Source organism: Colossoma macropomum, unplaced genomic scaffold (genome assembly GCF_904425465.1).
Source record: "Colossoma macropomum unplaced genomic scaffold, Colossoma_macropomum, whole genome shotgun sequence".
In the NCBI taxonomy this organism is placed as follows: Eukaryota; Metazoa; Chordata; class Actinopteri; order Characiformes; family Serrasalmidae; genus Colossoma; species Colossoma macropomum.
Window position 1 is genome coordinate 23538981 of NW_023494807.1, and position 15075 is coordinate 23554055.

At 39.0% G+C, this 15075-nt stretch overlaps 1 protein-coding gene across 1 annotated transcript in view; it reads right to left on the bottom strand.

The window, feature by feature from the left end:
* Window positions 1–15075, bottom strand: part of LOC118796978 (receptor-type tyrosine-protein phosphatase S-like) — a 217850-nt gene that overhangs the window by 137026 nt on the left and 65749 nt on the right. Inside the window, exons 3-4 of the mRNA XM_036556159.1 lie at window positions 10719–10868; window positions 3656–3801 (exon numbers count right to left, since the gene is read on the bottom strand). Of these exons, the coding sequence (XP_036412052.1) occupies window positions 3656–3801; window positions 10719–10836 (264 nt within the window). The 5' untranslated portion in view covers window positions 10837–10868. The remainder of the gene's footprint in view (window positions 1–3655; window positions 3802–10718; window positions 10869–15075) is intronic.

Below are 15075 nucleotides of genomic sequence, written 5' to 3' on the forward strand. Positions count from 1 at the left end.
CAAGGAAAGCCAGGTACACACGCACTGTTTACCTAGGGATATGATGTCACCAGGATGCACTTTGTGCAGAAGACAAGCCGGTGAAGGGAGTGGGATGCTTTGGACAACGTTCTGCTGGGAAAACTGGGGTTTGGCCATTCATGTGGAGTCAATTTGACACGTACCACCTACCTAAACACTGTACACCCCTTCATGGCAATGGTATTCCCAGTGGTAATGGCCTCTTTCAGGAGGACAATGTGTCCTGCCACTCTGCACACACTGTTTGGGAATGGTTCAAAGAACATGACGAAGAGTTAAAGATGTTGCCCTGGCCTGCAAATTCCCCAGATCTCAGTCCAATTGAGCATCTGTGTGATGTGCTAGAACAACAAGTCTGATCTGCGGCGGCTCCCGTCTGTAACTTATAGAACTGCTAACGTCTTGGTGCCAGATACCACAGGGCACCTTGAGAGGTATTGTAAAGTCCATGCCTCGGTCAGAGCTGTTTCGATAGCACGCTGAGGACCAGCAGCATATCAGCAAGGTGGTCATAATGTTTTGGCTCATCGGTGTGTATTTTAATCTCAAAATACTTAATATGTGAATGCATACCATCATAGAAACTAGCACTATAAAATATAACCTTCCGCTGCTCAGAATATCAGTCATTTCTTCAATATAAAGGAGCTGTATGACACAGATATCTCCAACGCAGACTTCTGCGCTTAACATCCCACTCACGTGAATTGATTTCATAGAGCAACGTTTAAATGTAAGTAATTGTTAAGTGTAGAGGGAACATATTGCTCACAGTTGTTACTGCTTCATTCCTATTTGCATTTCAGATTTTAGTGGCGAGTGCAATAGTTTCTTCTCGGCTGCAGGCAACAGGGGTGGGAGGAATATTCGCTGGTTTTATGAGCGTTTTAATTGCACTCTGCATGTGCAGATGCCTTTGTGCATGGCCACGGAAGATGTTCGCTTTTTGTTCGGCTGACTTGGGTGGAAAGGCTAAGAGCTTAGAGAGCCGAGTTTAACTTGCTGCCATGCATAATAAATACAACTGCTCGCTGAAGGTACAAGCAGACAAAAGAGACAGTTAAAAAAAACATAACATGAACTGAGTATCTTTCTGCATGATAGTTGAATATAAGTAGATATATATTATCAGTGTAAAAATCTGACGGTGCTAATTCAATTGATTTGGCCTGCTGGAACTGTAATAATATTCAGTAAAGAATGCGCTCACTTTTATGAAGAATAAAAATCTTGGGCTATTTTTACAAGAAATAAAAAAACAAAAAGAGAAAAAATAAATAAAATAAAAGTCTGGTGTACTTTATTATCTACACTGCATTACTATCTAAACAGTTCCTCAAGTCATATTTGTGTATTTGGTATGTTTTTCAATTCTAAACCAAGTTAATCGAATTGAAGAATGAAATGAAGACGCATATACACTATTTGTCCAAAAGTATCCAGAAACCCTTCTAATTAGTGAAAGTAGCTTTGAGGTGCACCAATTGCTGACACAGGTGTTTAAGTGTGAATACACTTAAATTTCCACAGAACAGCTTTGCCAATAGAATGGCACACTCTGGAACAGCTGCACATGAGTCTAAGGTCACCATGCCCGATGGTAAGTTACAGCAAGAGGGGTATAAAGCCCAGTGTTCTCTGTAGTGACAGAGCTCCATCCAATACCTTAGGGATGAGTTGGAATATATAAATATAAATAATTGCGATTAGCATTTTGTTTTGTTTTTCACTGTGAGCAACAGTTAAGGAAGAATTCCACCATTTTTTTCCAAATTTCTGCATTTTTAATCAGTAAGATGTAAACAGAGTGGTTTGATGTGATTATTGTACTGAAACATAGAACAGAATTTCTTCATAGTGGTGTGGTAGGAGCCAGGCGCTGCGATGTCTACCACACATATTATTTACGATCCAAAACCAGTGAACCTACAAGTGTCTACACAAGTTTTGATAAAATGTTGATGTTGATAAAATAGTGGTGAATCTGAAAAAAATAGATTTTTTAGGCTACTATTTTGACTTACATGTACCTCTCCACCATACATGAATTTTAAAGGCTCCAGGCCAAAACCTTTTAAAAAACTGTCATAACATCTCAGACACTATGTTATAACTTTCTGTGATGAGGCTTAGTTTAATGTAGTGGCATTAAACTCTTCAGATGTCTGGTTCCTATCACCACCACGGTGAACAATGCTGATTTGGTGAGGTTGTCTAGAATGGAGCATTTCACATCAAAACACTCTAAATGACTTCATTTACATCTTCATAATTTGATTATGGCAGAAATATAAAAAATCACTGGAATTCCTTTTTGAAAGTAGAAGCCTAAATTGGCCAAATTGATTGTTTATCTTGTTAGTAGCTATCAACTGATGACATACTCTGCTCCAATTCAAATAAACAAACATTGCTCACTGCTGCCCTCTAAAGGTGTTATAGCACCTAGTTAGAAGTTGTAAAGTTTGTTGCTAAATAAGTCTCATGATTTATACTTTTTATTTATGTATTTGCCTCAACCCAAATGATAAAAATGCACCAAATGCACATTCTATTTCAACACAGCTCAAATTTTGATCAGGTGATCATCTAGGGCACGTTCAATCTCAAAACGTTGTGCACCATTTTGCTATGAGTCGAACTACGTGTTTCGTTGAAACTGTGCGAAACTCTCATTTGATGGGTGTGTCAGGTGTTACCCAATCAGCAGCAACATGTATTTAAACCCCATCAAATTAAAAAAGCAGCACACACAATAGATTCTAATACAGTCCTCTATAAATGCGGCTGCTGCAGCTTGGTGTACGCAACAAGTGAAGACATTAGAATACATGTTTTGAAGTACTAAACACGTGTTTAGAACTATTTCATCAGGCTCCAAAAATTATGAAAAAAAAACGCCAAAAACGGCCTTCTCAGCTACCACAGTTGCAACGCTTGCGTAACAGTGTTCATCTGACACACATATGTTTGACTCATATAGGATATACAAGGATAGCTGATGGAATTTAGCAAGTAACTCCTAGTTAACTCCTGAATAAGTAACAAATGGTCCATTGTATCCATGAAAGAAACGCATGAGCAAACACATGCATGCAAAAGCTGCAATGTTCTAGGACTGAGTACATAATCCAATTATATAGCACGTAACGACAAAGGCAAAATATTGTATATGAAAAGAGAGAAGAGGGGGGTCATATCAAATGTGCTTGGAAAGTGCGAAGTAACGGCATGGCTTTTGGTTCAACCCTTTGCAATCATTAAAGATTCATGGAATATGAAATTAAGTTTGCGAAAAAGAGGCAGGAAATGCACACAGGGGGAAAAACACCATCTTTCGCTGTGCACTCTCATAGCCTGCTCTCGCTGCTGAATGATAGCTTAGCCATAGGTGGTTCGCCAGAAGCAAAGCTGCATCTCAGAACACCATAAAACCCTTAAAATGGAAAAGATAGCCTTACAATGTACAACTGTCCTCAAAAAGGCAGAATTGAAGTCATTTTAGGTAAAATAAAGGTATATGGAGCTCAACTGTGAACAACAGTGGTTGCCAGGTAACAAATGTCACACACTCCACAGCACAGATGGCTAAATCAGTGTGTGCAACGTGTGTGTGTATGAGTTCTTATCTCACCTCTATCCTCTGGGAGTTGACCTTTTTGCCCTTTTTGTTCCAGTTGACCTGTGGCTTAGGATCGCCTGTGGCTTGGCACACGAAGGACACCACGCCGCCGGACACTCCTATCTGGTCAGTGGGGATCTTTGAGAATCTGGGGGGAGCTGGAAAAGGGAAGAAACATAGAAGATGATGATATTATGGCTTTAAAAGTACAAAAATAGTGCTTCAGAGGGCAGCTACAGTGTAAAAAAATGTAATAATGTACTGCAATTGAATAAAGACTATTGATTCTAAAATCTGAGCCACTTTAAAGCCATTGTAAAATATTTGGTGCCACACATATGACCGCTTACATCAAGTGAATTCTGTATTAACGTAATCTTTTTTCAGAAATGGCTTCTTAGCAGCTACACATCCTTTTAACAATATACTTTACACCATCACCAGATTCCACATTACTCCCTACTGCCCCTAATACTGCACAATAAGAGTATATCGCTGCTGTCAAAACAAAAGCTCATATCTCCATTTTGTTGTTTTTCAGTTTTTTGACATTATTTGAAAGTGTTGTCCTTTTCATTGTGTGAAAATTTCACGATGAATGAACCAAAAGAAATGACCCAAAATTACTTGGAAAAAAGTCTGGTTCCATTGACTTACATTAAAAGTAAAGTACATTTTTTCCTTGTCCTGTAAAGTTGTCATTTTGGAGATATAAGGTTTTCTTCTGACAGCAGTGAAATGTTACTATGTGTGTACTTATCTAAGCAGTCTGCAATCTAGGAATTCATATCAGTCTAAGCAGTCCTGTCTTTAATTCCACCAACAGACAACTATACCATTCTGTCGTACGGTATTGCATCACATGTTTTTTGAACTCCACTTTTGGAAACTCCTGTTTTTTAGGATTATCTTATCTAATCTCTTTAGAAATATCTCCCAAAAAATGACTTGTAATTAATGGCCATTTTGGCTGGAAATAAACTGAAGAGTGGTCTCAGACTTTCGCACAGTACTATAAAGGCATCCCATTACACAGAGAAACCTACACACACACTCTTTTTTTCCAGATATGAAGCACTGGTGGAGCTTGATTTTCTCCTGGCGGTCTACCAGGTTTTGCATGGTTGTTAGGGATCTCATTTTCTCTGTATCTTTTAATCATTTTTTTCAGCCCCAGTTTTAGAAACTCCTGTTTTTTCCCTTTTTTCCCTTTGACCATAACCTTCCTTATGCAGGTGAATTATTTTATATATAATCTCCTCCAATATATCTTCTGAAAAATGAATAACTTGTACTTTTGTACTCTTAATAAGTAACTTGTACTTTTAATAAAATGATGTGCATGTACCAGCAATAAACTGGTTTTATAACCATGAAAAGTGATTCCAAACTTCTGAACAATAGTGTATAAACTGTTAAGATGTGCTGTGTCTTTAAAATCTACAATAAGAACTTCTCTTTACAGTGAAGTATTGAATTTATTCAATTCAAATGTAATATTTTTTCCAGTGGAATTAAGCATAAATATAAATATTAAATACAATTTTGTCTTGTTTTTTGTAGTTTGGCAGCAACTGCATTTATGTAATATATTCAATTCATGTACAAAGTCTATACACATTGGAATCAAGTCCAATTGTTTTTGCAGTGTGCTGGTACAATGAGAATAGAGCTGAATTAAATTGAACTGGAACTATTGATAATTGCATGCACGGCCGCTTTTTAGTTATTATAATACACGCCGGCCTACTTTAGCCAGAGGACAGATCCATGTCAGAAGCCAAAGAATGGCGTGATGAAATAAAAAGCCAATAACTCATGGCAGACAAAAGGCCGGGTTTGCATGAGTGGCACTCTTCGGGCGATTTAGAGCTGTTATGTCACCACGCTGACAGGAAGCAATAAATACTACACGGCTGTAATTCTGCAGCTGAATTTAATAAGGCATGGGGCTAAGCCCCGCCCTCTCTTGGCCACTCCACTCGGATGCAAAGCGGATCGAATTCCCCATGGACACATAGCAGCTAAAGCGTGGGGGGGCATTACGTCTACTCTGACACACGGGAGGCCGCTGGTAGTCATAGATACCGGCATTCAGAGCGGAGGATCATCGCTGCCGTGTCCCGTTGCCATGGAGGCCAGTCAAACAGAGGTGAGGATGATCTGGGCTCCTCCCCACCCCCACTCCCACCCCCACCAGCCCTCCACGACGGGCTCAGACTCATCCGTCAGGGCTAAGCCTAGCCTGGCTCTCACCATGGCAACCAGAACCCACACCTCGCCTCTCCGCCCCCACCTTGTCTCATTTGCAGGTGAGTGTGTGTTGTGTGTTTATGGCTGCCTGGACAAAGCTGGAGCACAAGCACCTCTCGAAACAGCCACGTACTGCTTTACAAAAAGGCTGACTAAAAGTATTTAACCCTCAGAAGTCACAGTCACTGCCAGCTGTATAAAAAGCTTGCAATCTCACAAGAACCTTTTTACATAATTCAGTCAATAAGATAAGTAAACAAAGCCGTTTAGAGGGGTTTGATGTAAAATGCTCTGTTCCGGAGAAACACAGTCTGATTTGTTCACAGTGGTGGTGATAAAAATCAAATGTCTGAAGAGTTTAATGCCTCCAAAAACTACATTACAGAATATTATTTTATGAAATGGTAATGGAAAACGCTGCCTGATGGCTGAGGCACTGCTAGTTTTGGGAGAAGGTTTTGGCTTGAAATGTATCTTTCAAAGAAATCTGAGACCAAGTTTCTCTGCAATGAACCATTTCACATCAAACAACTCTGAAAGACTCTGTTTACATCTCAACCATTGAATTATGTAGAAATTCTAAAAAATTAAAGTTCTCCTTTAACTATCTTATTGAAAGTAGTGGGGGATTTGCTGTCGAAAGTGCGGATAAGTGCAATATGTTGACCTCAGCTCTACAATACTTAACTTTCTGTGTCCATTCTGATGAATAAGTCTTTTTTACGCGCACATATGGTTTTATGTATGTATATGAACTCCATCCTCTAAAATTCACTGGCCACCTATGGGCCACTAATCGTCCAGAAACTGAATATTTTTAATGTACATATTAGCTGATGACAATACAAACATTAAAAAAAAGTTAGGTAAAAAATTGGAACTAGACTCGTTTGGACTAGCATTGCATGAAAAATCTAACATTTATTTGTAGAAGGCTGAAAATGCAGTAAAATGAACAAAATACTGAGATTTTAGCACAGTCGCTCATCAAATACAGCATCAAATATTGGTTTAAAATATCAGTCAAACCTAAACATCTGTCTGACGCTGATTTTTTGAAGCAAATATCTGCCAACACTGATACGATTCCGATTCATTGTGTATCTCTACACTTCAAAGGGTTAACATTCTAATAAAGGTTCCATAGCAGTAAAGTTAGATTAGAGTAGAACAGAAAGATGAAGGAAGGAATAGGAGAAGGACAGAGGAGAGAAGATAGGAGAGAGAGGAGGAATTTGTGTGGGGGGTCAGAGAGAAAGAGGGAGAGAAACGTAAGAGTGAGAGTGATGGCAGACTAAAGTAATCCCGAGCTGAAGGGAGAGCGATGAGGGAGCCGAGAGAGGCAGTGATGAGCTCTACAGATAAGGACACAAAAAGAGGCCGTTCGAGACAGGCTGCTGGCGAGGGGCGTTGTCCCTCAACCTCTCCCAGCCCTTTAGCTTTACCCTCCGCTATCGCTCAGCGTGTTTTTGTTTACTTCAGAAGTCGCAGAATCTTCCAGAAGCACTGGGACGTCCTTTAGGATTACGGAGTCCCTCAGTAACAGGAGGCTTTAAAGCCGACCGCTCCGCGGGGAGCCGCTACACTGATGTAACTCACACACAGTCTTTCTCGCACCGCACACACTTGCATATCGAGACTATCTGAAGTAACCTCATAACTTCTTTTCTTTTGTTTTGTTTTTCACTATTTGAAAATGCTAGCTGGTCCTTACACTGAGATGACGAATGAACCAAATCAGGGGTCGGCAACATGCGGCTACGGAGCCACATGTGGCTCTTTTATTGTCTTGTTGCGGCTCCACAGCAGAAATAGATTTTTAGGTAATACAAAATAATCCTCCTTTGCAGTAAAATAAAGACCTGCTGATCGTTCAACACAGTTTTAACACTATATGGCCTTAACCGCTGGAGTTAATGTATAACTGCTAGTTCACCCTTTAACCCGGAAGATTGGTGTGCAGACTGCTGGTCACCATAGCAATGCAGACAACAATCTCACCTAGCTAGTAGCTAACGAAAAGACAAAGAGAAAGATTTCTGATAAATGTAATCTGCAACGAGAAACTGTCAAACACTAAAAAGTTGTGAAGTCGAAATCAGCCTATTATTCAAATTGTCCCGTTCCACCTTAAATGGTGCAGCAGTTACATTCTGGTGCCTCAGGCACCATTTAAGGTGGAACAGGAAAATTCAAATAAGAGTCTGACGAATGAGACACTGACTTCAGCCTCGTAAAAAGTTGAACGTTGAGAAACATTTTACAAGAAACTATTCTACTTTTTTTCCTGCCAGAGATGCGAGAAAAGCAGCTATAGTTGTGTTAAAGCTTAAAGCAGAGCAAAGTAAGTCGGCGTTTTCGATTATGTTTTTTAGCCTACACTAGTACATTAACACATACTGAGACATATTTACAGCCAAAATGGTAAAATGGATATAAAGCTGGTTTTTGTTGAATGGACAACTCCTGAACCAAATGGTATTCTAGTTACATTAACAAATGTTAAAACATTACTTTGACCAAACACGCTAAAGCGGCTTAAAAAAACTGAAAGTTAGTTAGCATGCCCTGCTAGAAACAGTGTACAGATTGTGACAACAGAAATCCAACAAACCTCTCCTTTTAACAAATAATAGCTAAAATACAAAATTAGAAGAGCAACATTCACTACTGTGCAAAATAAAAATATTAATTAGTAAGTACTAATAGTCCTACTAATATCACAATATTTATTTTTCTGTCAACTGATAAGCTGCAACAGACAAAGTAGCACCACATTTCAAACATATACCATCAAACACTATGAATCCAATTATTTATATTTAACGTTTTACGTACTTTGCTGAACTAAATTCACTTAAACAGGACTCAATATACTGTCTTTGCAATCTAACAAGCAGTTGGGAAGTGTTTAAGTCTGACAATATTCACGATATGCTTAGAAAAGCATATTGTGACACACCGCAATTTGTAATTTATCATGATAATGATCACTATTGTCATATTGACCAGCCCTACTGAAAGACTAAAAAACAGCTTTTGCTATAAAGACTACAAAATCAAATACATATATTTATATTTTTTATATAAGCTAATAAAAATTAATAAATATATGGTTCCTTAAACAGCTCCTTCTAATGATGCAAGACTGTTGTGACAGTAGCCATTACTGATTCACATATTTTACCCACAGCACCGAAAATGAAGTAATCATCACAGCTGGAGTATTTTTAAAGGCTAATAGTTCAGGATAGAGTAGTTTTTGAGCTGTTTTGCTATCGGCTGTTTAGTTACTCACTCCTCATGCAGGAAAACAGAGTTCAAGCCCCGTACAGGGAAGCACTTGCTGGGCTTCTAAAGCTACATTTCTGCTAATTAAACGACATAACTTTGGCGTGAAGTTATTTGATCCGTTCTGTCAGCGCTCATCTTGATGCGTTTATTGTGGAAATCGGCATAAATTTTTTATGCATCGTGCAGCCCTACCATACACCCGCACATCCACTCTGTCAAACTCCCGCATACCCCGACACACACAGCAACAAAGTCTTTTATTTGACCAGTGGTGCCGTTTCATCCCAGAGAACAAAGAAACAAAGACATCAGCGGCAACCTTGAGGAGCAAGACCGAGAGCCGCCGCTGTGTCTTATCCAATGATGTCACGCTCTCCAGCGCGCACCATCCCCATGACAACTGCCATCAAAGACCAATCAAGGAGGAGGAACGCTAGCAAGAGGAGGAAGTGTAATCGTCTCTCGCGCACGCACGGCGCCGATCAGCCGAGACGTGACGATCAGAAACAATCTGATGACCAGGAATGATAATCAGATGCTACAGAGGTACAGCAGGCATCTTTAGTATCTCATAATCAACAGCTCCATTTTGTGCTGATAAATATAAATGTACTAATATTCAGCATTCAGGTGAGCTGTGCTGACCACAATGGTTTAAAGGGCCCATATAATGGAAAAACGAATTGTGCTCACATTTTTGATATGAAAGAGTTTCATATAGTGATGTAAACATTGTTAAAGTTTCAAGTTGCAATAAATCCCCAGTCTATACAATCCCTATATAAAAACTAAGCTGTATAAACAGCACTGTATGAACTGCTTTTTTGAATGAGGCAAAATACATGGCAATCAATCAATCAGAAAAAAAGTCATTCACATATCTTAGTCTTAAAAGCGCAGCCTGTTTGATTCTAAGCAGTAAAGAGAGGTTGGAAAATAGTCTGTATTTGGTACATAAAACCAAACAAAGTGTGTAAATATTTAAGTATGCTGTTTGCACAATGCTAATTAGTGGCTATAAGCTTTGATAACTTGTTAGCTCCATTTTCTTCATGGCTCCACTGCAAAAGTAAAGAAGCAAACGTCAGACACCAAACATGTCTTAGCCGATCACCTTCATTTGGTGTAAGCAGAAGACCAAAAATCAGTTTTTTCGCCAAACTATCAGCTTTACCAGACTCTGAGGAACTGGGAGATGGATCTCACACGTGAGGGAGGATAATCACATGGCTGCCATGGTGCTCGAAAGACAGGCATTGTCACACTTGTCACGTTCTAACAGATACAGGTTCGTGTCAGGCGCTGAGATTTAATGTCAGGTGTTAAGCATACTTGTGTCCTCGTCAACCTTGACATATCACTCAACCTTCACCACACTGTTGCATTTCAGCTAGTTCATTAGCAAAAAACATCTCCCACTGTTTCCATAACTACAGTATGCGCACATATATAGGCACCGTGGGACTCTGGATTGTTTCCATACCGACGGGAACTTGTTAATAAAGCACACAAAACCTCAGAGACGTACATAAGGCATGGCAGGTGCTGGAGAGCGAGGAGAGCAGGAAGGCCAGCAGGAGCAAGAGGGCTGAAGGAAACACACACGGCCCGGGACTGGGTGGGCCTCCGCTGGGACGGGGAGCCATGGCAGGACTTCTTGCACGATCGTCCAGACACACTGGAGAGAGAGAGAGGAAAAAGTTAGTCTTGCATAGTGTGAACGTTGGCATGGCTTTGAGGTCCCTTCCAATAGTGCAATAAAGGGGCCAAAAAAAGTTCTTTGGATCAGGGCCACAGAAGATTCACTTCTAGTTCCCTAGAGGGTTGTTCTTCAAATGAGAAGTGCAAAAGAGAACAACCTTCCATATAAGAGTTAATGCCAAATAAAGTTGTTTCCATACATTCCAGACAAGCTGTATTTTTAAGAGTGTTTTGTTGGGAGGGACCTCAAAACCCAGTAGAAGGTGCACCAAATACAAATTTCCTTTAAAACTCAACATTAATAAGTATTTAGTATGTAAGGGTACATAGAGGGTACCATTTTATAATGTTAATTAACACATTTTATTTTGACAGGCCATTAACATTAACCATTCAGTTTACATTCAAGTTACGGCTAAACAATTATTCGAGATGATCAACAATGTCGAAAATAAAAAATCTGCAGCATTTATTTCTGCCAATTTTTCATTTATATTTTCAAAGTTGTGCCCAACCTAGAGTGAGTTAATGACCTAACCCGAAGAGAGCAGCAATTCACTTATAGTGTACCTACGTGAGCAGATAGCGTAAGAAAAAGAACAATTATACTGAAAGTGAAAAAGAGCAAAAAGCACTATTTTACTAAAAGAGCAGAAAGCACTATTTGGGTACTCTTCTTTAATCACAAGTAGATGCCAACAATTCTGGAAAACTGTGATTTTATGTTTAACAAGAACGTGAATGTTTTGTTGATATTTGTGGGTAAGTACGTACATTACATAAATATATTATGTATATTGACACGAGCGCTATGCCAAGGACACATTCGTCACTGCCTGAGAAGCCAGAGGCAGCATGGCTTTACTGCTAACTCTGTTTAGGTTATCATCTCTAGCTGATGTTAGCTAGGTCCACAAACAGAAACAAAATACAGGGCCTCATTCACCAATATCTTCCTAAGTTTCATCTTAAGAACGCTTGGTGAATGAGGCCCATAGTTCTCTGACAAACTAGCATGTTGGCACATTGTCCACTGAGGAGAAAAGAACACCTGTAGAAAACAGCTCGTCCTCATCAGCACCCTATGTTTCGCAGGTGAGCTGTAGTAGCTCATTCGCTCAACTGAAGAGGCAGCCTCAGTTACTCACCCAACATGAAAACCTACTGATTTCCTTGAGCTATTTTTGGATAATAAAATAGGATTTAAAACGTGCTAATTAATGTGTTATTGACTTTTTAGCCTAAAAAGTAAGCCTACAGCCCTCCATTAATTTCATCAACTACAATATCCAAATATATATCTGTTTTAAATTTTTTATAGCATTTACCTTTTCTTCAAGTTTTTTGGTGATGGAGCCTAACAGTAAAGCGAAAGCAGGAGCAAACATGGTGATAGCATGTGAGTTAAAGCTTAATCTTTGTAAAATAAAAGAAATTAGAATTGTGAATGTCACACAAACCATTTGTACAGGCATGATATCTGCCTGCTGCTGTGGCACACATGCTGTAGCCCTCCAGTTTCCCCCACCAAGTGCATTTATCCAGTACAGCTCAAAAGCTGCATTTCTACAACAGCCTTATCTATGCTAGGTACAATAAATGTGGTATTGATGTTGGATATCACATCATGCAACATTATTGCTATGTTCATGTTTGGGAATAGAAGTGTCTTGCTATGATTCGATTGCAATAAATCAATAAATTGAAATTTAAAAATGAGTTTTTACCATTACTGGGGCTGTTACTGTGGTAACTTAGTTAACCATCAGTGGGCAGAGCCCTAACACAATTATTCAGGCCAAAACAAGGTATTGAATTTTGCAGTAATAGCATATAATAGCATGTCTGCACTGGACTATGTGCACCCCAATACCTTCATAGAGTTGTAAGTAAAATACCTACAGAAACAACATGCTGCGTCTGCTCTTACTGAAAGCACAAACATCAACATTGTACAAATGTAGTACTGCCAAGCAAAGCAGGAATTATTTTTCCATTATTATGTAATTAATATCTTGCAATTTAGTGAAGGAATTGCTTACACCCACTTTTCAGCTCATAATGAACAGTCCACTCCGAAGCAAATCTATGTCTAAGTGCTGCAGAACGCTTTGACGTTAGTGTAATGCATTGTAGCATTAATCTGTAGCACTTGTGCTACCATTCGACTATAGCGGATATAGATTTTTTTACGAGGGGCCCATTAATTATTGAAAAACTTCCCAAGCCTTCCCAAGCAGTGTGTGTTTTACTGGCTAGCCTTCACATTAGGTGCAGCTTATGCCGGAGTATTGGTGGGTGGGGGGGTTCGGTGGGGGGGTTATCAGCGGCAGAAGATTCACCTATCCAGCAGTGCGCTGCAGAACCACCCCAGCAAGAAGTCAATATCTGCACGAGTAAAATCGATTTTACTCATTTCTGGGCGTGTGCAGGTGCAAGAGCCAACAAGGCAGGATCCGATATTACCTCGATCCACGCATAACTCCTTTCTTTCTACTCAGCTTGTTTATAGTTCAGTTCTGATGAATGACGCTGCGAGAGGCGAAGCTAGAACGTTCCTGAGGGGACTGAGCAATAACAGCACCTACAGTCGTACACAATACCCTTGGTCAAATTACATGTTTTGATGATTTCCTAAGTAAAAATAAGTTAGCACTCCTCTGAAGGGAACAAGCTGAAATATATATATTTTTAAAAATTCAAATTTTAGTGCACAATTTCCTTTCATTGGGAAAAAAATCAAATAAAAAATATTAAATTTACCCAATATGTTCAATTTAGCGAATAAACAGTAGGTAAGCATCACAATGTGCAGACGTGCAAAGGAAATATATGTCCATATATGTCCAAATATATGGACACACACACACACACACATACATATATATATATATATATATGTATGTGTGTGTGTGTGTGTATATATATTTTATATCAACAAATATATGTTCCTTCCATATGGGTACTTTCACTTTGAAACTCCACAAAACATGTCATTTGACCAGGGTGCTAACACTTTTGCATATGCCTGTATTTAAAGCAGTTAAATATGCAAAATCAATCTAGAATTATGATAAAACTTAAAGAGGAAATGGCATCAGCCTGAAACAGGAAATGACCAATAAGAAGCATGATTAATAACCATACTGCCTTTAATTTTCTCTTCAGTCTTATATCATAAATCATTGGAGCCGCTGTTAATTGCCAGACTTAAGACAATCAATTTGAAATTGATTTTATCAGAATAGATTTTTGCATGTCTTTATTTTCCAAAAATGAAATGACCAATAACGACAATTAATCATCTTAATACCTCTAATTTTCTCCAGTCGGCCTTTTATCATAAATCAGTGGTGGTCACATCCATATACAATTCCACCAAAAAAGCCATTGTCCATTACTATCCGTCTGGGACTGAGCAGTAGCAGCACCTATTTAAAGCAGGCTGATCCTCTAACAGGCCTTTGTCATAAATCAGTGGTGGCCACATCCATATAAAACTCTAACCAGGAGCCACTGTCCATTACCAGAGGCAAGATAATCGATTTGGGATTGATTTTGACCAGAATAGATTCCTGGGTGCCACCAGTTCACTTCCTAAAGACATGGGCGTGGAACAGGAAATGACCAATAGTAACACTAATTAATTCTAATTTTCTCTGGCCTTTTGTAATTTGAGGTGGACACATCCACATAACGTTCTAACCAGGAGCTGCTGTCTATTATGATCCTCAAGATTCCTGTTGTCTCTAAAGAACAGAAAGAAGACACGAAATCTGCATCAAACAATAACGATAAAATTACAATAATAACTAAGAATCATGCTCCCTACAATTTTCTCTAATCTGCTTTTAATCATAAATCAATGGAGGTGCTGTCCAGTAGTAGCCTCAAGAGAATTGACTTGGAATTGATTTTTTTTTTACCAGAATATTTTCCGGTGTGCATTCGTTTTCTACAAAGGAAATGGCAGTCTGAAACAGTATAGGCCCAATCCCAACAGAATTAATAATCTCACTACGGCTGCATTTTAATATTTTTTTTCGCCCACTTTAACTCCACACAAATGTGCATCACATCTACTTTAAACAAGTGAAGAGGCCAGTGAGCTAATGGGCTAGTCATGCAAACTTTGCAATATAATCATATTTTGAGACGTTTGAACATAACATATATAAAACTTG